Source organism: Staurois parvus, unplaced genomic scaffold (genome assembly GCF_062004578.1).
Source record: "Staurois parvus isolate SC_StPar_1 unplaced genomic scaffold, SC_StPar_1.0 ptg000257l, whole genome shotgun sequence".
NCBI classification, from domain to species: domain Eukaryota; kingdom Metazoa; phylum Chordata; class Amphibia; order Anura; family Ranidae; genus Staurois; species Staurois parvus.
In genome coordinates, this window is record NW_028318053.1 from 1,031,356 (window position 1) to 1,053,432 (window position 22,077).

Here is a 22,077-nt window from a genome sequence, read left to right on the forward strand (position 1 = left end):
AAGTGTGTTTTTGAGAGGAGCTTTCAGGCAGCAAAAATGCCTGATGCAAATAAACATGGCTAAATGTGCATAAGTGTGGCGTTTAGCATTTTCAAGTGTATATTGATCATAGTGAAAAATGAGGAGAGGGGAATGTTTTGGAAAAAAATGCTTTTAAAAGCAAAACCCCAAAGAAATGCTAAAACTCTTGGGTGATATGAGCCACTATGAGCATATTTTTTTTAGCCGCCTAGTGCACATGGACCCCAAATGCGAAAATACTAAAATTTAATTTGTATGCAAGCACAACAGCTGCGATTGTTAATTGTTAAACACGGAAGACTGAATATTATTTATTTTCGCTAACCAGTGATATGGATTCTTACTTCTCATGATTTGTGACACTGAGCAAACTAAATTTAAAAGTGATTCGTAAAGTGTTACTAAACCCAGGACCCTGTATTCTCTTTATCTGGTCTTCCACAGTACACAGAACATGGAAGTGCAATTATTTTAGTAAATACAAAACTAATACCTTTTTCATCAGCAGTTAGAGCAGTCTTGTGACTGCTATCAGTTTTCAGTAGAGCACTGGTTAAAGCTTGGAGTTTTCTTTCTGCTCTAGGAGGATGCAAAACCCTTGACCTCTGCCTGGAGAGTGCAGATTGTCCCTGTGCCAATTACATGCTCTCAGAAACAAGACATTTAAACAAAAGGGAGGAGCAGAGAAGAAAGGATCAAAAACGGCCTTTTTGCAGATTGCAGAGGATTAACTCCTTAGGTTCCACAGTGAGTATAACAAGCATGCTTTACTGCATATAGAGACTGATTGTACTGTTGTAGGTTATTAACACTTTAAGGGAAAAAAAAAAACAGCTATAATTACAGTAAAGACCACAATGACTGTACATTAGCCTAATACATTTGTCATTACTCACCAAACATTGTAGTACTGAAGCAATGGAATTAAAATCCTTCTTAGGATTATTTGCAAAGGAGTGGTATCTCTATGAACTAATAGCCTGAATGAAATTTTTAGCACAACTCAGCAATTGGCCACATAACCAGTAAAACTGGAAGGGTGACTTTCAGAATAATTTTAATGCCACAAAAAGGTAACTATAATTAGCCTATTAAAAGTACATATGTATAAGGGGTCATTCACATCATTTCAGTTTAGTTACTCTGATTAGGCTCAACACCAGAGCACCTAGAAAAAACAAATTTTTTCTAGGTGTCTTCTTCACACCAGATTATTTGCTCAAGGGGGGTTGTAGTGTGTTGTGTAAAAATGTAGACTATTTTTGTATCCCCACCTCAAGCCACATCACAAAGAAATTAATTGAATGCTATTTTGTGACACTTCAAAAACATAAAAAAAGATGAAACCGTTCCCTGCATTGTAACAAGGCACCATCCCCCACCACTGACACACAACAGACACCAGCAAACACCTGCTTTAGCATGCAGGACAAGTAATAACTGCTGATCTTTGCTCTCCAGGTAAGGATGCTTGCATCTTCCTACTCCCCACAGCCTACAGGGAGTGAAATTTGGTACCCCCAAGACACAATGGGAAGACACAGGTATCTAGATACCTACGTTTCCTTTAGCTCTGAAACAGGATTATACATGTTTTTGTTTTTTGGAAGCACAGTAGAGCCTTCTTAAAATAAAAAAAGGTATCTGCATGCCTCATCTCCATCACAGATCACAAAGACATTTATTCCTATTTTTTCTAGAGTGTGCAAACCTCACAAATACTTATTTGTCCATTGGGCCAACTACAGTTAGGTCCATATATATTTGGACACCAGCACAATTTTAGTTTTTTTTTCAAGTATTTACCAAAACATATTCAGGCTATAGTTCTATAATGGATATCGGCTGAAAGTGCACACTCTCAGGTTTAATTTGAGGGTATGTACATCCACATTGGAGGAAAGGTTTAGGAATTACAGTAAGAGTAGCCATCCCCCCTTTTTCAAGGCACTAAAAGTAATTGGACAACTGAATCAAAAGTTGTTTCATGGCCAGGTGTGGCTTCATTATTTCTTCATCAATTAAGCAGGTAAAAGGTCTGGAATTGATTCTAAGTGTGGTATTTGCATTTGGAATCTATTGCTGTGAACCTACATCATGCGTTCAAAGGAGCTGCCCATGCAAGTGAAACAGGCTTTTTCAAAAATGTAGGTTTCAAAAATGAAACAAATCCATCAGAGAGATAGCAGCAATATTAGGAGTGGCCAAATCAACAGTTTGGTACATTCTGAGGAAAGAACGCACTGGTGAGCTTATTACCAACATGAAGAGGCATGGACGTCCACAGAAGACAACAGTGGTGGGTGAATGCAGGATCCTTTCTACGGTAAAGAAAAACCCATTCACAACATCCAGGCAAGTGAAGGACACTCTCCAGGAGGTGATCGCATCATTGTCAAAGTCTACATTCAAAAGAAGACTTCACAAGAGCAAATATAGAGGGCTCACCACAAGGTGCAAAGCATTCATAAGCCTGAAGAATAGAAAAGCCGGATTAGACTTTGCCAAAAAAAACAGCTAAAACAGCCAGACCAGTTCTTGAAAAGCATTCTTTGGACAGATGAAACTAAGATTTATCTGTAACAGAATGACGGGAAGAAAAAAGTGTGGAGAGGGCTTGGAACAGCTCATGATCCAAAGCACACAACGTCATCTGTTAACCATGGTGAAGGCAGTGTGATGGCATGGGCATGCATGGCTTCCAGTGGTACTGGGTCATTGGGGTTTATTAATGACATGACAAGAGACAGAAGCAGCCGGATGAATTCTGCAGTGTTTAGAGATATACTGTCAGCCCAGATTCAGCCAAATGCAGCAAAGTTGATTGGACATCACTTCACAGTACAGATGTGCAATGATCTAAAACACACTGCAAATGCAACCCAGGAGCTTTTGATTGAAAAGAAGTGGAATATTCTGCAATGGCCGAGTCAATCACCTGATATCAACAAAATTGAGCATGTATTTCACTTGCTGAGGGCAAAACTAAAAGGCAGAAAGACCCACAAAGAACAACTGAAGACAGCTGCAGTTAGAGCCTGGCAAAGCACCAGAAAGGAGGAAACCCAGTCTTTGGTAATGTTCATGGGTTCCAGACTTCAGACAGTCATTGTCAGTAAAAGATTCTCAACAAAATATTAAAAATGAACATTTTATTTATGATTATATTCAAATTGTCCAATTACTTTTGGTCCCTTGAAAAAGGGGGGGGGGCTACTCTTAGGAGCTGTAATTCTTAAACCCTTCCTCCAATTTGGATTTACATACCCTCAAATTAAACCTGAGAGTGTGCACTTTCAGATCATATCTATTATATAACTATAGCTTGAACATGTTTTGGTAAATACCTGAAAAAACTAAAATTGTGCCTGTGGCCAAATATATATGGAACTAACTGTATACATCCTGAACCACTGGAGTACAGATACAGCAATTTCTTCCTAACTGTATAGAGCTGTTCTCGGCTAGCTTGTCATAATCAGTACAGTGTATGGAATCCATGGCTTTTAAAGAGTATGAATTAAGATATCAGTACAGACATACAGGTTATGGTGTGGTGGTATAAAATAAATTCCACCTAGCTGGAAAAATGTTTGCAGAGTCAAGCATCAATCATGTACAGTTCTATGAAGGGAAGCAATATGTGACATACTTAGGAGGGTACAGCCAGCTGTAGTGGTGCTCTAGGACTGCACAACCTACCTGCTCCATAAATTACTGCTATGAGAGCGTCCCTTCACAGCACGTTGTGTTGGTCACAGCTCTGCAGGTACACCTGCAGGCAAAAATATAGCAAAGGGCAACATAAACCTCACTGTAGGAAAAATATGAAGGGGAATAGTCTGCGCTATATCTTTGATTAAAAATAAAACTATGAATACTTGCCCCACAGTTGGTGTTTTTATATAGTTTAAAATGTGAGAAAATAAACTACTATTTATTGGTCTACCAAATATGATCAAAGGTCTGCAGCTATGACGTAAGCGGCGAAAGGGCCTAAAGATGGAGATTTGCAACTTCAGAGTCAAATTGAAACCTGGCATAAACAAGACCTACTTCTCTAGCCTCAGCTGATTCAGAAACATTCATCCAATTACCCACAATGGTTGTATCCCCAAAAAGAATCCCACATGTCTACTGCAGAAAGATTCACAGGGAACCAATTCAAGCTTTGAGCTTTCACAAAACAGGTCAACTCAACTTCACGTTGCAGTCTTGAACCTTCTCATTAGAATCCACTAAAGTAGGCTTTGTTGTTTCCTTGCTTTTGGAGCTCACTGAAGGAGCTCTCCTGGTGTCAATTCAAATAAATTGCCATCTAAGGCAGCTCAAGTCTAAGAATGCCAGCCAGTTTCACTCAACTTGGAAGTTTCCTAAAGATGCACCTCCTGCTGCTGCAAGCTCTTCAACACCTACTGTGGCTGCTACTGAAAAGCTAGTAGTCTATGAGGCTGGGTCTTTCAAATCCCCCACTATTATGTTACAATGACACCAGAATAATCTCTGCTTATACTATGGTGGGATGGGACACCATATAGAGACCTATCTTACAAAGGTCAGTAGATGTCACTCCTCCTCTTCCGATTGTGATTATCTAGTTGAAGTTCATTTCATTCATATAGCCCTGTCTACATGTAGTCTCCAAAAATGACAATCCAAATCCAGTATATAAATGGACTCGGCACATGAAGTGGTTTCATGGACCATGACTGTGCACAACAGCATCATATACCTCTGAACAATTTCTAAAAAGACTTTCTGTTCAATTTGATGGGTCAAACATCAAATTGTGACCCAGTTCCCAGCAGAGCCATCCTCTAACGAATAATCGTGGGCACAGAGAATTACTAAACCTAGACATCACTGTATCTCCCTGGTTTCTGATTATTCTGGCTTTGCTGTAGCTATAGACACACAATTCCTCACAATGACTGGAGTATGGGCAGGGTTATGTTCTAGTCTGACTACTGTTTGCTTACAGAACTGGCTTCCCTTCTGTTGCCTGAGCCCAGCTCTGAAATACAGACTTTCCTTAACCCTATCATGACTTCTGGAGTTTGTTTGACAAACAAAAAGCAGGGGTACTTCCACTGCACAGAACTTACAACTGTCCCAGGGCAGAAACTCTATTTGGGAGAATTCTTGCAGTCTTGAAGCCTTAGCTAGAGGACCTGAAGGAATAGACTGACTAAAACCTCAAGGAATTGATCCATCCCTTTATATCATCAACTGTAGCTGGAGCCAGAATATTGTTCATAGAAGAAAAAAAAAAAAAAAAAAAAAAGATCATTCACTTAACAGGGTGGTGAATAGAAAATAGCATTCTGAACATGCTTTGGCTACTATTAGTACCTTTGTATACCCTTCGGTCTTTGCAATGCATCCACCACATTCCAGCATATTGTTAACATTATGGCCTCTATACCTAAGCAACGAAATGTGAATTTGCACAACAGGTCGTTCAGTTCATTGAACTTATCTCTACTGGTGGCATGGCAATAGACCCTTAAAACGTACCCTCTTTTCTAAATTTGCCACCCCAAATGCATAAAGAGGTACAGTGATTCATTGGATTCACACATTTTCACAGAAATTGTATTAAAAAGTGTTATCAGATATTATTGCACCATTACTCTGCTCAAGAAGCAGGACTGTTTTTTTAAGGTCCCCTGAACTGCAGTCTAAATTTTACAGGTTGAACAGACAACTTACTGCAGCACCTATCCTAAAGAACCCATATCCAGCTTTGCTATATATCCTGGAGGTTGGCACCTCATAATGCCAAGGACCTAAATACTTTATGCATCCTGTATCCTTTTTTCCAGGAAATCAAGCGCTGTTGGGAATAACTATGAAATGAAGGACCAAGAACTCTGGGCGATCAAACCAGCTATTGATGAATGACATCATAGTGTAGCCTATCCTATAAATGATTTTTAAAGATCATAAGAACTTGTAGTATTTAAAAGGGGAAGTATGTGAATTCTACAAAAACATACATACTTACCTACCTGTTGCAGAACTGGGCCAATGCTGCTGCTGTCCCCACCAGCTCTAAGCCCAAGAACTGAGAAATCATGTGAATGCTAATCGATCACTTCTTGGGTCCGCACTGAGCAGAGAGAAGGGACTGTCAGTCACTGCTCTCTACTCTGCCCCTCTAACAAGCATTATAGCTTTGGGCTGGGGAAGGGGTAGGAGCATCTAGCTCAAGCTCTCATCAGTGCACTGAAAGGCTGAGCCAACTGCATATAAGGCATCTGGGTGGATCCCGATAATATTGTCGACATCCCTCCAGGGTCTGGAGCAGCTCTGTGACATTAGCTTTAGCCCTCTGCTTATTCTGGGTCACAGGAAAGCACAAGTAAATGCACTCCTGTGACTCACAAAAGTAGTATGACCAAAAGGGCTTTGGCTATACTTCTCTATTAGGGACACATTATAACTATGTTGGGACAGGAAAATTCTCAAAATTCCAGTTTTCTTTTTCTACACTACAACTTTGATTCCTGTTAAGGCATACAAAAAGTAAGCAGTTTGCCACTTGATCAGTCCTGCTTGTTCTTGTACTCCTACACTGTGGAAATCACCTGCATCCCTACAATCCAGTAAAGGATTAATCGAGTTGAAGACATCAGACAAATGGAATGTCTGACTAGCACCTTAAAAGCAACTATTCTAAATTTACTGCCACATGGTTTTATTAGCTATAATTTACCTGCAGTGATGAGTTCAAACAACTTACGAAGCAATATATCATCTGACAAGAGATCAACTCTCTTTTGACTAATCATCCATGCTAATAATCTGAGCATTATTCGATGTCGGTTACCTCAACCTGGTTCAACCGGTTTTCCCTCCTTCCTCCTCCTTTTCACTATCCTCTTTTTTCTTTCCCCTCCCTTGTGTCTTCTACTTACGTTTTTCTTTTTAACACTTACTCATCAATTCTTCTTCCTTGTCTTATAAGCCCTCTCATTGATTTTCGATTTAATATCTATATACTTCCTCCGCAGGGTCATTGTTCAAAATCTCAGAACAGTATTATTCCAATCTAACAGCTGAGAAATTGATGATTAAACGGTTCTGTACCTGGTGCTACAATTTGAGCCCTATTATTTTGGTAGGGCTTTTTCAACATACATTGTTGTATGATCATTACTTACTCATTTCTTCCATTCATCAATTAGGTAATGATTATGACTTTAATGCTATGCCATGCAAATCTTTGATACTTTTTGTAACTTCACGTGTGTTACAATATGGCCCCTTTTGCAGGGGGCTGCCTGCGCTTTGCTCAGTGGGGGATCTGTCAGCTGATCCCCTGCTGAGCAGAGCCAGAGGATGACAGGTCAGTGTCCATTCTTTTTCTGCAGAGCAGTTACAGGCACAGCCTGCTCTGCTCTATGGGAAGCCAGGTGTAAACGCATCCAATTCAATCTGCTAGATAGAAGGGGAATGGATCGCCCTTCTGTGACGGGAGTGACTTTAGGTGGGGGGCCCATGGAACACAACTCACGTTGGAGGGGTGGGGAGACCCCTGTCTCAGCTCCCCATATCCCTCCTATGTGTAAGTCATCCTGTGCCTGTTAGGGGTACAGGGTGGAATGTCCTGATATTGTGTAGACATGTATAGGTGGGGTGTGGGGGTTGTTCATTGTACTGCCATGTGGTGCATTCCATTGTTCTATTGTGTGTCTGGCTTGGGAGCAAACTATTATGGGATGCATGTGTTTGTGTATTGGCTTGGTGGGGTTGTTTCCAGCAGCCCTTCCCCCTGATGGGACTGTCTGCTGATGTGTTTCTTATTGCTAGATTTGGTTTGCCGCGCCCTGTGTTCTTATGCAGGGAGGTGGGTTGTTCTCTTGAATGTTTATATCTTGTGTCTGTGTTAAAATAAAGCAGTCTATTTTCTGATTTTACTTCGAGTGGTGTCCGTGGATCTGTGTTCGGACAGGGAAGTGGGAGTTTAATGGAAATACCCTAGTGCAGTCTGGGTCCAGTTCAGTTACACCTTCAGTTTATTTTTAGCGGATTGGATTGGAGGTAGGCTGGTGTAATCGGACACAAGTCTGTTTACATACAGCACTCCATAGAGGAGAATGGAAGGTCCGATTGGGTCCGCCTGAAAAAAAGACAGTGTGAAAGGGGCCTAAGTGTCTTAATACTTCAAATCTATAAATAAAGAATACATATATATAGTATATAAAAAATAAACTCAGTTGACATGCAGTTTACATAAAAAATAACAGCAGCAAAACTAATGCCTTGGGCTTATTGAAATATCTTTCTATTCCTGAAAGGTCCTGGGACATTATTTCATTAAAATTTGTTGGAATTGATAAAATCTATGTAGCTTTGATATAAACTAAAGTATACAAATCACTGTGTTAAGGCTGATGAGAATCATAAACCATCCATAAAAGACTTGCCGAGCAATTATGCTGATTAACCACTTCAGCTTCGGAAGGTTTTACCCCCTTCATGACCAGGCCATTTTTCGCTATTTAGCACTGTGCTATTTTACCTGATAATTGCGTGGTCGTGCAAAGCTATACCCAAACAAAAAATTTATATAATTTTTTTCCACACAATTACAGCTTTCTTATGATGGAATTTGAACACTACTGTTTTTTTTAATCATATAAACGAATAAAGACTGAAAATTCGGGAAAAAAAACAATACTTTTACTTTCTGCTGCAGAACCTATCCAATAAAAAATGTTAAAAAAATCTAACTTCTGCATAAATTTAGGCCAAAATGTATTCTGCTACATGTCTTTGGTAAAAAGCAAAATCCCAATAAGTATATATTGATTGATCTGTGTGAAAGTTATAGCTTCTACAAACTATGATATATATATATATATATATATATATATATATATATACACACACTGAAAAGTTTTTTTTTTTTAATACTACAATAGAAATGGAGGTGATCAATGACTTATAGTGGGACTGTGATAGTGTGGCAGGCATTCTGACACTGACACTGGATGCAAACTGACTGACACGGATATCCACAGGTGACACTAATACAGTGATCTGTGATAATACTGTATGACACTGGCTGGGAAGGCGTTAACATCTCTGGGTAATCAAGGGGTCAAGTGTGTGCCTAACAAGTGTACATGCGTCCTGTACCTGGAAAAGGCCTGCAACGTTCAGGTATGTTGCTGTGCCTATAAGAGCCGCCCATCAGCAGTACTATGCAGGCGGGCGGTCCTAAATAGGTTAAAGAATATGTAAACCCAGCATTTCATATTCCTTATATGTACCTGCTGTACCATGTGCTTGTATGAAAAAGTATTGTGTTGATGATTTAAATAAAAGAAAAAGAAAATCAGGTTTTTTTTAAAATTTTATCAAATTTAAATGCTTTTGGAGTAAAAATCTATTTATCTAAAGATAATTTTCTATTTAAGATACATTAATAATTTAGTTTATTCCGCATGAAGTGGAGCTTAGTTACGTAGCATGAGGCTGTATATTCTGCAATATTGAAATTTTTACTAAACTCATTCAACGAATCCAAGCTCTGCAAGCTGAGATAACATGCACTGCATTAATACATTCACACAATTTCACAGTAACCATGAGAAAAAACATGAAATAAAAGAATTTGAGTAGTTCAACTATGTTTGATTAACCTATTAACCTAAAATCGATTCAGATATCGATGTTATTCTTACCTGACAGCTTATTATTCTAAAAAGTAAACCTTTATTTGGTTTGCAAATTTTAAAAGATTCTAACTACCAGCAAGAGTGAGATTTAAAGAGCACCTGTCATTTTAGATCCATCCATCATGGCAGCGCCTGTTAGCGGGCATCCACTCACTTGGTGCCGCCATGTACCTCATCTTGTGTCACTGCAGCATTACGAGCCATCACATTAAAGTGAATGGGACTGTCGGTGAGTCAACAGCAGGTCAGAGAAGGAGCCACTGAGGGACAGCGATGACAGTTGGTCTTTAAAAATTATTTAAATCGAGCCTTTTCAATAGTGATTTAAATCCACCCTGATCCTGTTCTCTTTGTATTGCTTCCTTTGTGTGAAATACCAAGTGTTCCTGCTAGTTTCTCTGATTTCCTATTAAAATTGACCACACTGGGCAAGGAAGCACAGCATTGTCAGTTTTCTAATTGGGCTGATTCCACCAACCACCCAACCCCCCCCCCCCCCAAAAAAAAAAAGTTCAGTGTTCTGCTGCCATGCCCCCCTCCCCACCAGCCATTCACTGAAAAGTTCAGTGTTCTGCAGTTTCTGCTCCCCAAGCACTCTAAGCTCTTTATGCAGCTGAGAACAGAGGATATGTGATCAGTTATATAAAAGGGGAAAAACTTCAGTCCTTTCTATCTCAGCCCATTTTTACCATCTTCAGAGCTCAGATGTCACAAAAATGGAACAGAGGACAATTATTAGGTTTTAGACAAGTCATTCTTAAACCTATAAGCACAGATGTGTTGTGTGTAAGAAAATGAAAATGCAAGCATAAAGAGAAAACTCCTCCCATATCCATCTCACTGCCACCCCATGTTATCCTCTTTCATTTTCCTAGTTGTACTTAGAACTTATGCATATCTGTATTTGTGCATAAACCCAAATCAGTTCTTCTTAGTTAAAATGAAGCAATGGCAAAGAACATTCTACAGACTTAATTGTTGAGCTTTCCCATCTGAAAACCTAAATTTTTTTGCTTTTTTATACCAATAAAGGGAATTCCCTCAGCAATGGAAACAACATGTGCACTTGTAAAATAAATTGTTAAACTTCATGAAGTTCCAGGCAGCACTGTGAGATCATGAGACAGTTCATATCATGTTACATATGCATTGCGGTTCATTTACTAAAACATGGCAGCCAGATTCTAACTTCAGCTTGCTCAATTAAGCTTTGACAAAAAAAAAACAAAAACTGGATGCTGCTTGGTTTCCTCACCAGATTTTGCACTCTCCAGCTTTACTAAATTAACCCCATTGTCTCTTTGCCTTTTAACAATTTGTCTCTTCCTCACTCTGAGGAAGAGACACATTGGGCATGTTCTATGTAGTTAGTTCCCTTCTTCATGCTTGGTCTCCATTTTTATTCTCCACGTGTACTGTGATAAGCTGGAGATATACACACAACACACACCATGATTTTCATCTGTATGGTTTTCACAAGTTTTTGAGTAAAAACTTTCTATGATCTGCTAGATGTCGTTTGGATATAGTCACTGAGGGAGATTCACTAAAACTGGTGCACTCAGAATCTGGTGCAGCTGTGCATGGTAGCCAATCAGCTTCCAACTTCAGCTTGTTCATTTAAGATTTTGGCAATAAAACCTGGAAGTTTATTAGTTTCAATGCCGAGTTGCACCGGATTTTGCACTCAAGTTTTAGTCAATAGCCCCCACTGTCTGCTAATCCTACTGAGGTTGTAAGACATCTCATCCACTTGACTAGTTAAAGAGATTCCACTTGCAGTGCTAGATTGGTGTGGCAAAACATATAAAGGTTTTCAAAGGTATTATACATCATTTTGAGAATGACATGCTTATGAGAGGCATAACTCCATGCCCAGACTAATGGATATACAGAAGGAGTCAGCCATACCTTCAAACTGTACCTCTGCTGCTGTTTTTGTTTCAGCACAATTAGCTTTTTCTGTTATCCAAGGCTGAATGTGCCTACAAAATCTCAGTTCATTTTGAAACCAGTCAAGTTTTTACAAGAATGAGGGTTTCTAACTCACCTTTCTGCCAGAAATAAGAACTGAATTCATATTTCCAGCTGTGCAAGATTGTTTACATTTCTTTATAACCAGGTAGTGCAAGAGGCAATTGCCAAAGCTTGTCCATTAAAGAAGCCATCCCCACTGGGAGAGCACAGTGACTATTACTAGTGGCTATAATAGCCACTAGCAATAATCGCATGAAAATTCCATGAGGCTGGTTTTACCTAGGTTGACTGATCGATCGACTTCAGTACATTCAGCTGGCCCATACATGGTTCGAATCTCGGCCGGTTCAGCAGAAACAGAATGAGATTTGAACCATCTATGGCCAACTTTACACATCATGAAATTTATGAATATGTTGTATTCTCATGTACTTTTATATCAAGAAATGTTCATCTATCATGTTTATAGTTTCTGATGAAGTGGATACATTCCGTGAAGCGCATTGAGCTTGAATAAGAATAAGATTTTATCTGACATGGAATTGGAAACTTGATTTTAAAAGGAGTCTTTTTTGGTAGAAAACAAACTTTTTAATTTTTTTTAAAGCTGTAAGTTTTTTTTGTGCCTCTAAAGTCCCCGCCATGTCAAATAGGTACTGTGCTTCTCAAGTAAAATAGGGATGTGGCATGCATAGGCTAAATTTGTTTTTTAGTGCTGTCCATGCCACTTGCAGAACAATACAACAAAATCCTCAAGCTGAAAAACAGGTAGTTATCAACTTCACATTTACACACTTTAACTACATAAATTCCAATATCTATTGGCCCACCACATCTGAACAAATATATGAAATAGGGCTCTCTCTATTGTGTGTCAAACTATTTTTTTTCCCCATTTGGTTAGGGAAAGGACAGATTTTACTTCTGTCTGTGACCTCACTACTTGTCTCTGTGTTGCCCATGCAAGAAGTGGGGTGCCATGGTCAATGAGACTGGAAGGAACAGACTACCATAGAACCATTGTCAGAAGTTATATCTCTTCTCCACAGACCTACATATGTTTTGGAGCCCATTTAAAAAAAGAGTGGATGTCATTATCGCTATGCATCACAAAGTTACTCCTCACAGTGGTCTGCGTTTTATGGCCCTTTATGTAGGCCAAGGCATGAAGCCTGATGTGTCACAGAGTTCTCTTTCGTAACTGGAGGATAGGCCAGTCACATGATTGCTGTCCTGTATAAATGGACAAATTCCCCAGTATGGCCAGATAGCATTGTAAAATCCTGATATTTTAACCTTTCCCTACTCTATCAAAAACAAATAAACGAAAAAGTGTCTGGAATGGATCAGAAGTGAGATTATATATACAGTGCATCCAGAAAGTATTCACAGCGCTTAACTTTTGCCACATTTTGTTATGCTACAGCCTTATTCCAAAATGGATTCAATTCATTTTTTCCTCAACATTCTACAAACAATACCCCATAATGACAACGTGCAAGAAGTTTATTTTGAAATGAATTAAAAAAACGACATGTACATACAGTTGTGCTCAAAAGTTTGCATACCCTGGCTGAAATTGTGAAATATTGGCATTGATATTAAGAATATGACTGATCATGCCAAAAAATGCTCTTTTATTGAAGGATGATGATCAAATGAAGCCATTTATTATCAAATAGTTGTTTGGCTCCTTCTAAAATCATAATAACAGAAATCACTTAAATGGCCATGATCAAAAGTTTACATACCCTGGAATGTTTGGCCTTGGTACAGACACACAAGGTGACACACACGGGTTAATGTCCCACATCTGTGGCTTTCTAAATAGCAATTAGTGTCAGTGTATAAATAGTCAATGAGCTTTAGCTCTTATGTGGACGCACTGACTAGGCTAGATACTGAGCCATGGGGATCAGAAAACAATTGTCAAAAGAACTATCACTTTCCCAAGTTTCCTTGGCAGTATCCAACAGCCCTCTTGGGTGTCTCCCACATAGCAACTCAAAGTGAAAAAACCCGTAGAGGACTGGGGTACCTCCAGGATGGCAAACATGAAATAAGGTATTAGATAATCCCAACCCTTTCCATCTTTATCCACCACCTTCCTTAACATTTGTTTCAGGGTTTTGTTGAACCTTCCAACCAACCCGTCTGTTTGGGGATGATACACAGAGGTGCGCAATTGTGTTACTTTGAACAACTTGCATAACTCTTTCATCACCCGGGACATAAAGGGGGTACCCTGGTCCGTAAGCAGTTACTTTGAAATACCCACTCGGCTGAAAATGAGAAATAGCTCCTTAGCTATGGTCTTGGCAGAGGTATTTCTGAGCGGAATTGCTTCTGGATAGCGGGTTGCATAGTCAAGTATGACCAACATGTACTGATGCCCCCTTGCGGACTTCACCAGCAGACCTACCAAATCCATTGTGATCCTCTCAAAAGGGACCTCAATGATGGAAAGAGGTACGAGTGGATTACGGAAATGGGGCATAGGGACTGACTTGTGACACACAGGGCACGAGGAACGGTAATTTTCTATTTTCCTAATGACCCCAGGTCAATAGAACCTCTGCAATACTCTCTCTCGGGTTTTCACTGTGCCCAAATGACCTCCAAGGATGTGTCCATGGGCTAACTCCAACACCAACTTCCTGCAAGGTTTGGGTACCACCAGTTGCTCAATGGTTTCTTCCACCGCTTGAGTGACTCGATATAGTAGGTCCCTTTAGTCTTACATGAGCTCACTAGTTCGCCATCTAATTTTACCACATTTTCCCGTGCTTTTATCAGTGCAGGGTCTTTTAATTGTTCGGTGGCAACACATTCCCTGTGAACCTCTAAGTCACCTCTAAGCCGGCATGTTTTCGGCTGAAGATGTAGGCTCCTCCCTAGTTCCTTGAGTCTTCCCTGCTAATATCGACAAGGGGAACTCAGGAGAGTCCGCACCACACTCAAAGGATTCCTGGGATTCACCTTCCTGGTCTTAAGGGGAGACAGTGGGAGTGGTCAGGACAATCCCAGAGTTCCCAGTATATTGGAAAATCCCTCCCCACAATGGCATCATGTGGTAAGTGAGGCACCAACCCTACCTGATAAGACAGGTTACCTTTGGGGGTCCCAAAAGACATGGTTGCCACTGGATACTCTCTGGTGTCCCCATGCACACAACAGCCACTTTTTTATGCCCAGAGACCTCTGTAGTGACTAATTCCTCTTTTATCAAGGTTACCAGGCTACCTGAATCCAGCAACACAACAACATTCCTCCCATTGATATACATTTTACATAAATGTTCCTCGGTTCCCCAGCTGGCAGTGCATGCGACTGTCGTAAACAGCGACTGACGTCTGTCCCTTAGAAAGCCACATTGCATTGGCTTATCCACAACTGGGCAATTGGCTGCAATATGTCCCTCTTGCTGGCAGCGGTAGCAAATAACCTTTTTCGCCGCCTCTTGTGGCCTTGACCTTCTCGGCTGCTCTCGCCAGACATTGGGAAGGACTCCCACCCTTTTACTCTCTCCACCCTGGTACCATCTTACCCGCCACTGGGGATGGTCTGGTCTTAGGGTGGAAAGTCTGAGTCTCTGGAAGAGCAGGTCAGGTTCTCCATAGCCAAGTACCTCTCAACTAGATCCACAATCTTGTCCGCTGTCTCTGGGTCTCCATGGCTGACCCACTTTGAATGGCATTAGGAAGAGATCTCAGGAACCGATCCATAACCACACGTTCCACAACCTTTTGTGCGGTCAAAGTCTCTGGCTGCAGCCATTTCCTGCTCAGGTGAATGAGATCATACATCTGCGACCTGGGGGGTTTCCCAAGCTGAAAAGTCCAATTATGCACACGCTGAGCCCGGACAGTGAGGGTAACGCCCAACCGTGCCAATATTTCTACTTTCAGCACATCATAGTCTTTTGCTTGGTCAGGCTGCAGGTCATAGTAAGCTTTCTATGACTCACCAGCTAAGAATGGGGCCATCAGTCCAGCCCACTGCTCCTTAGGCCACTTTTCCCTTTTAGCAGTCCGTTCAAATGTGGTTAAAAACACCTCAGGATCATCCTCTCCAGTCATGTTTGGCAATAAACGGCTCACACAAAATGATGGTGTATTACCGGAATCACTCCCAGCCTCAGTCTGCTGCCTCTGCTGGAGCTGCTTCATGATGTCCTCAACTTGTTTGCTGGTGCCTCTATTCCTGCTGTGCCAGCAATTCCCTATGGTAGGCCTCCGCTTGTTCCAGGGCTTGCTGCTGGGCTGCAATGCTCTGTTGGAGACCTGCATTAGTCTGTTGTTGATTGGCATTTGCCAGAGCCATCTCCTCCATGCTGGCCTTTATTTACCAGAAACTGCCCGCGGACCTCTACAATGTGTAATGGGGTTTGCTCGGCAGCGAGTGTGTGTGACCCCCTGGATGAGTTCACAACACAAAAACAGGCACAGCAAAAGAGCAGTTTAGGTGAGAAAACAAAGGTGCCGTATATTTACACTATTTACAAGAGGAAAAACATCTAAACAGAAAGAAACATGAAAATAAATCCTTGCCAGCTTGGCCACTTACTATACACACAGCTTTCCTCGCTATCAACTAGGTGCATCCTTGTGCTGCACCCAGTCCCTATCTCCTTGTTATTTAGAGGTTGGCCATACAGGCATTTGTCTCACCGCTCAGACAGCTATGAAGCTCCCCAGTCTACACAGGCACAGAACTGGTTCCAGGATGGAGCAACTCCCTATGCAGGCTGGGAAGTTTTATAGAGGCCCTAATGAGCCCAGTACCTTCAGCTGGGCTCATTACCTCACTGCTGAAGGCCTCAGCACTTCCCCCTAGTGGAACAAATCCACATAGAGCTTGAATCTAGGACAAATGTACCTGCCATCCTGGACGCAACCAGGTGATTTTACCTGCCTACTGTCATATATATATATATCTTTTTGACATTCTTCATATTTACTTATGTTCAGCTAGCAGACCTTGCTTAGGTTGATGTTACTAATGGTTCCAATACATTACCTTATTGGATCTATCCTGGATTTCCTTCTGTGGCGCTCCTGCTCTGGCACAGCATGCCACTGAAAAGTAAGTCGCCAGTCAAATCCTCCAATCATTGGTTCCCCTGTCTGCATGTAAAATTCAAAGGTGTTCCAATCTATGGTATCAATCACAGGACAGACAACTGCAGTTTCATTCTCCCCAATTCTAAAAGAGACAGAAATGAAGCAATTATTCAGTGAGATTGATCATCATATTCCTCATCTGAGACAAGACAAGATAAAGCTCGTCATTCTAATTGTGAACTTTTTTAAACTTGTCATTTGAGCACACTAAAGGCCTTCTCATGTGAAAAAGCAATGTATAACATATATGCTGATAGTACTAATTTTATTCTCAGGCTGGTCATAGATTGTTGGATTTTTTGTTCAGGAAACCCCTCTACACCGCCGGGACCTGACAGCGACACCAAGCTTTTCATTGTGTCCTTTCAACAGAAGTCAATCTAATGATCAACTTTCAAACAGGCAGACCACACAAAGATTGAAAAATTGGGCTGGTCCTTGCTAAACGGGCTGAATTTTGATCCATCTATGCCAAGCTTTAGATTCACCAGGATTATAATTTTCAACCCAATCCCTATTGCGCTCATTTACAAATGCTGCCTTGTGTTAGGAGTGTTATGCTCATTTTATGCTCATAAAAAAAAAATAAAACTAAAAAATAATTCTAAAATAAAAAAACAATGTTTGAGCATATAGAGATAGATTTCAACACCAGCCTTTTCATGAGTGCAGCAACGTAATTACTGCTGCCCGCATAATGAAGAAAAATCATGAAGTTCCCGCTTACATATATATACAACCGAGAATCCATATAACCATATAAACAAGGATAAGCACCAGAAAAACTGCTCATAAAGCACAACTTCACTATTGACTGAGAAAGGGGCTGTTTTAAGGCTCCAAATGTTGCTTATGTGTGCGACCGGAAAAAGGTTTATTTGGAGCATCTTTGATGTGTTGATGACATTATGCATCTATGGACATACAGTATATACAACAGCACCAACTGTACACATTAGTTCTAGAACAATAAGTGGTTCACCAAGCTTTTCTACTATGAATCTGCTCATAGAGTATGTCTCATCAGTATTAAAGTTGAATTCTGGGATAAAATGAGCAAATCTTAAAAATACTCCCTCTCACCTTTGAACACCTATTCTAATTATCCTGTGTAAAAAATATGCGTATACTTTTTTTCATTCTGCTCTAGTCAGGTCATGTGATATCCTCCTGTGTCAGCAAATGGCTGCAGGATAAATGAGAGAGCGCTTGACAACGGCTGGTAAAACCTAGAGCTATGATGTCAACTACAGTATTTAATGGTCCATCCGTTGTCAGTGCTCCCTCCTTTCCCCTGAAGCCTCCACTGGCTGAGAACAGAGTAGCTAACCAGACCGGAGCTGCATGGAAATAGTAAGTACTGAATATGCATCTCTGTTACACAGCTTAGTTAGAACAGGGGTTGGAGGGGGGAGTATTAGTGTTATCCTACTTTAACTGTTATTCTGCTTTAACCGCTCACCCTATTTATTTAAAAAAAAAAAAAAAAAAAAAAGACAGCTTTAAAAGTAGGGTTGCACTAATACCGTTTTCTTTTTATCAGCGACTTGAGCGCCCTATTCATTTTGTATGAGCTCAAATCTCACCACAAAAGGTATAGGTTTCAGGTATCGGAGCATTTGAACTAGTATTCGGCACAGATACCGATATTGGTGCAACCTTTAAAGTGAATCTAAAAAGGCAATTTTTTTTCCTTGAAATCGGTTTTTATTGCTGTTGGTTTTCCCACTGACAATTTTTTCTCTCTATTTTACCTGGTGACAACTGTCACAGGGACAGAAAGAAGGGGAAAATCCAACATTTTGAATTGTTGCCAGAACAAGAATAGGGGGGATATTTACCAATCAGCAAAAATGTTTCAACGACAACTGTGTGAAAGGAAACTATCCCACTATTTCCTCTTGTGTCTACAAGAAAGAAATTTAATATTTCCCCTAATGGGACAATGACAGCAAAGAAAAAACATTTCACAACCATTTTCCAATTGAAATCAAGGAGGCTAATATTTCAAAATTGACAATATTGTCTACACATACCTTTCCAGAAGTGGTTCTAACCAACCATTAATGCACTCACAATGGCAATCCAAAAATGTGAGTACATCACCTGTAGCGTAAGTTGCTCCAATTAGTCGTGCCCGTACAAGTCCTTCACGTTTTGTTGTCCTGATTAAACGTACTCTTTCCAGGGAACTGATATAATTTTCCAGCTGAGACTTCAGAAATACTACCAAAAGAAGATATAAACAAATGAACTCTTTGCTCCACAGAAATACTACCAAAAGAAGATATAAACAAATGAACTCTTTGCTACACAGAGGACACTTATGACTGATATTCATCGAAAAAAATCTAGCCTCTTTTTGTTTTCTTTTTTTTAATGTCACTTACAACAGCGGTTGTAAAGGCATTTTTTTTTAGATTAAAATAATAAACAGGTGGTATTTACTGCCCTGTGTAATGGTATTGCACAGAGTGGTCTCCTTCCTCCATTTCTGGGGTCCCCCACTAGTGCTCTTTGCTCCTCTTCTTCAGGGTCCCCTATAGAAAGACGCTTGCTATGGGGGGGTGACCTAGGACAGTGCTGGACCGCTGACAGGCTTGGGTGTTTAGAGAGGCAGGGGAGGGAAATAGTGGGGATTTTTTTTTCACTTCAATGCAGGCAAAGCATTAAGGTTCTAAAAAAAAACCCAGCTTTATAACCACTTTAGGGCCAAATTCACACTGACTTGAGCTAAAATGTATGGCAAATGCATTAACATTTCCATCCATTTTAGTTTTAACACGTGCCGACGTCCATTGACATACATTGTGATGTCCACTGACATGCAGACACAGCATTATGGTGTGAATAGGACACACTGGAAATTACTGTTTTTCAGATGTCATTTCACTGATCTGCATTTTACAGCTGAACTAAAATGCAGATCAACTCACTGGTGTAAATTAGCCCTTGAGCAAAAGAGACACGCTGTTAAAGCATGCAAGATCAAATGAAGTACTACTTCTAAAGTGCAACTAAAATGGTCATATAAGTGAAGAAGAGTATAGACCTGTCAGCACTGGAGGGAAACTGCCCATTATTTAACCCCTCCCCCCCTTACCCAGTAACACTTTAAAGACTTTAAAGTAGAATTTTGGGCCTTTACTAAACTATGTTAAAAATGCACCCTCCCCCTTCCTAACACCTATACTAAATAGTGTGAGGTAGCAGTCACTACAGGGGAGAGGAGGAAGATCCAACAACCAGGGATATCATGTGACTCGACTGGAGCGACCTGAGATTAGGTACGTATATACTTTTTTGTTTACACAGGTTAGTTAGTATAGGTGTTAGGAGGGGGGAGGGAGCATTTTTAAGCACAGTTAATAAGCCCGGAAGTCTACATTCATTTTGCATTATTTTATATGAAAAGTTAACATAGTGAATGACCATTTTGAGCAGCCAAGGCAAAAATAAAGTAACAAACAAATAAAGTGAGAGGAAATTCTAAAATGTAGAACTGACATGAGAGCAAAAATGCTCCAATAAGAGTTAAATGTTCTGGTGACAAGATGGGAATTTCTAAGACAGAAAATTATAGAAAATATTCTGTCTTGTTTGAACCTTTGTACTACCTTTATCGTCACACAATATTTTTGTGGAAGCTTTACTATTTGTAAAAGAAAATGAAGGGAAATCCCCCCAGCAGGACTAGAACAGCAAAAAAGAAAAAAAAAAAACACCACACAAACAAAATAAATAACTAAAACAACCCAATAAGAAGGTTTTAACCTTACCATATCCAAAACTAAAACATACACTTTAACCAGAAGAAGCCTGCACAAGTATTTAACTGGACCTTGGAATCACAGATAATTTATTTGCACCGTGTGTTTGTTTTTTGGAAAAACAATTACGGATTTTTTTTGTGATTATATATCTTCAATATACACAGTAGTGTAAAAAAAATTCTTAGGCACTTTAGATGCACTAAAGTTTTTGTGTAGATGGACATCACCGCGTACCGGAAATAGGTACGCGGGGAGGAACTTCTGGTACGCGGTGACGTCACTTCCGGCGTGGGCGCCATCTTGGTGCAAAGAATAGGAGAGGGTAGAGGTTCATAAATATGCTGTATCACCCAATATATGGTTTCTGCCCAGTAACCAAAAAACATGCATACAAAAAAGAAGGGTTGTGAAAAAGAGATTCACAGAAAAGTGGTTACATCATGGACAGAATGCGATACTCAGAATAATTCCCAAAAATTATGCTTTATTACAGAATAGTTATAGACTATAGGGTAAATACCCTGGTTCACCATCACCTCAGTGTGAGATAATACACAAAGACCTAAAATCACATAAAAGCAACATCAAGACGGGTCTTAATATTATTGATGTGCTGCATATGCAATGACAGAAACCTGTCTAGTGCATTTGCAGCACCAACACATTGGTTACACCACCAGCAGGGGGTGTGTAAAAAAATTGTCCCATCAGATATAATACTGTGCAACGTTATGCAATAATGGCTAATAACAGGCACCATATAGTAATACGATTGCCCATAACCTAATCAAGGCAATGTGGGTGAAAAAATTAGAAATATAAATGGGGGTACGGATGCTCCTATAATAACAGGATGATGAAATAATAACAATACAGCTCCTATGCAGGGCATGGGTGAGTGGTGAATATGTACAGATTCACAGTGGACATGCCCATATGTAAAAATGCAGAGTCATTCATGAAAGAATCACTGTTGGCATCCTTAATGAGGAAAAGGTGATAAAGATGGCAGGGCCCTGCTTCAAGGGGTTTCTTCACTGCAACGTGCGGACTATAAACCACCTTAATATAGATGATAGTATGAAGCCTGCTGGGTCCTCCGTCTCTTGTGATATATAATTGGTGCCCTGCACCTGGATAGTGAATCATATTGTCCCCATCCTGCAATAAATTGATGACAAATGGACAGTTAATCAATATATTCTTGCTGATGTATGTGTAGAGTGGCGAATAAACGCCTCTTCATCTAGCTGTGTGACTCACCACCCGAGCCATAGGTGATATTTTCTGGTAGTTTCCTCTGTCTGGATTACCAGGCATAGTCCCGGGAACAGCCGCTAACATCAGGACTGTGACTGGCGGGCTCCGTTCTCCCCTTGGTGCCTGTGCAGCCTAGCACAGCTCGTGGCGAACAAATATGGCCACTTCCCTGCTGCTCAGTGTGTATGGCACCAATGCATGTAATCGGAAGTGACGTATCTGACGTGTGACGTC

At 40.3% G+C, this 22,077-nt stretch overlaps 1 protein-coding gene across 1 annotated transcript in view; it reads right to left on the bottom strand.

The window, feature by feature from the left end:
* GALNT4 (polypeptide N-acetylgalactosaminyltransferase 4) overlaps positions 1-22,077 on the bottom strand; it is a 189,517-nt gene that overhangs the window by 68,462 nt on the left and 98,978 nt on the right. Inside the window, exons 4-5 of the mRNA XM_089681040.1 lie at positions 18,847-19,036; positions 16,707-16,892 (exon numbers count right to left, since the gene is read on the bottom strand). Coding sequence (XP_089537166.1) covers positions 16,707-16,892; positions 18,847-19,036 — 376 coding nt within the window. The remainder of the gene's footprint in view (positions 1-16,706; positions 16,893-18,846; positions 19,037-22,077) is intronic.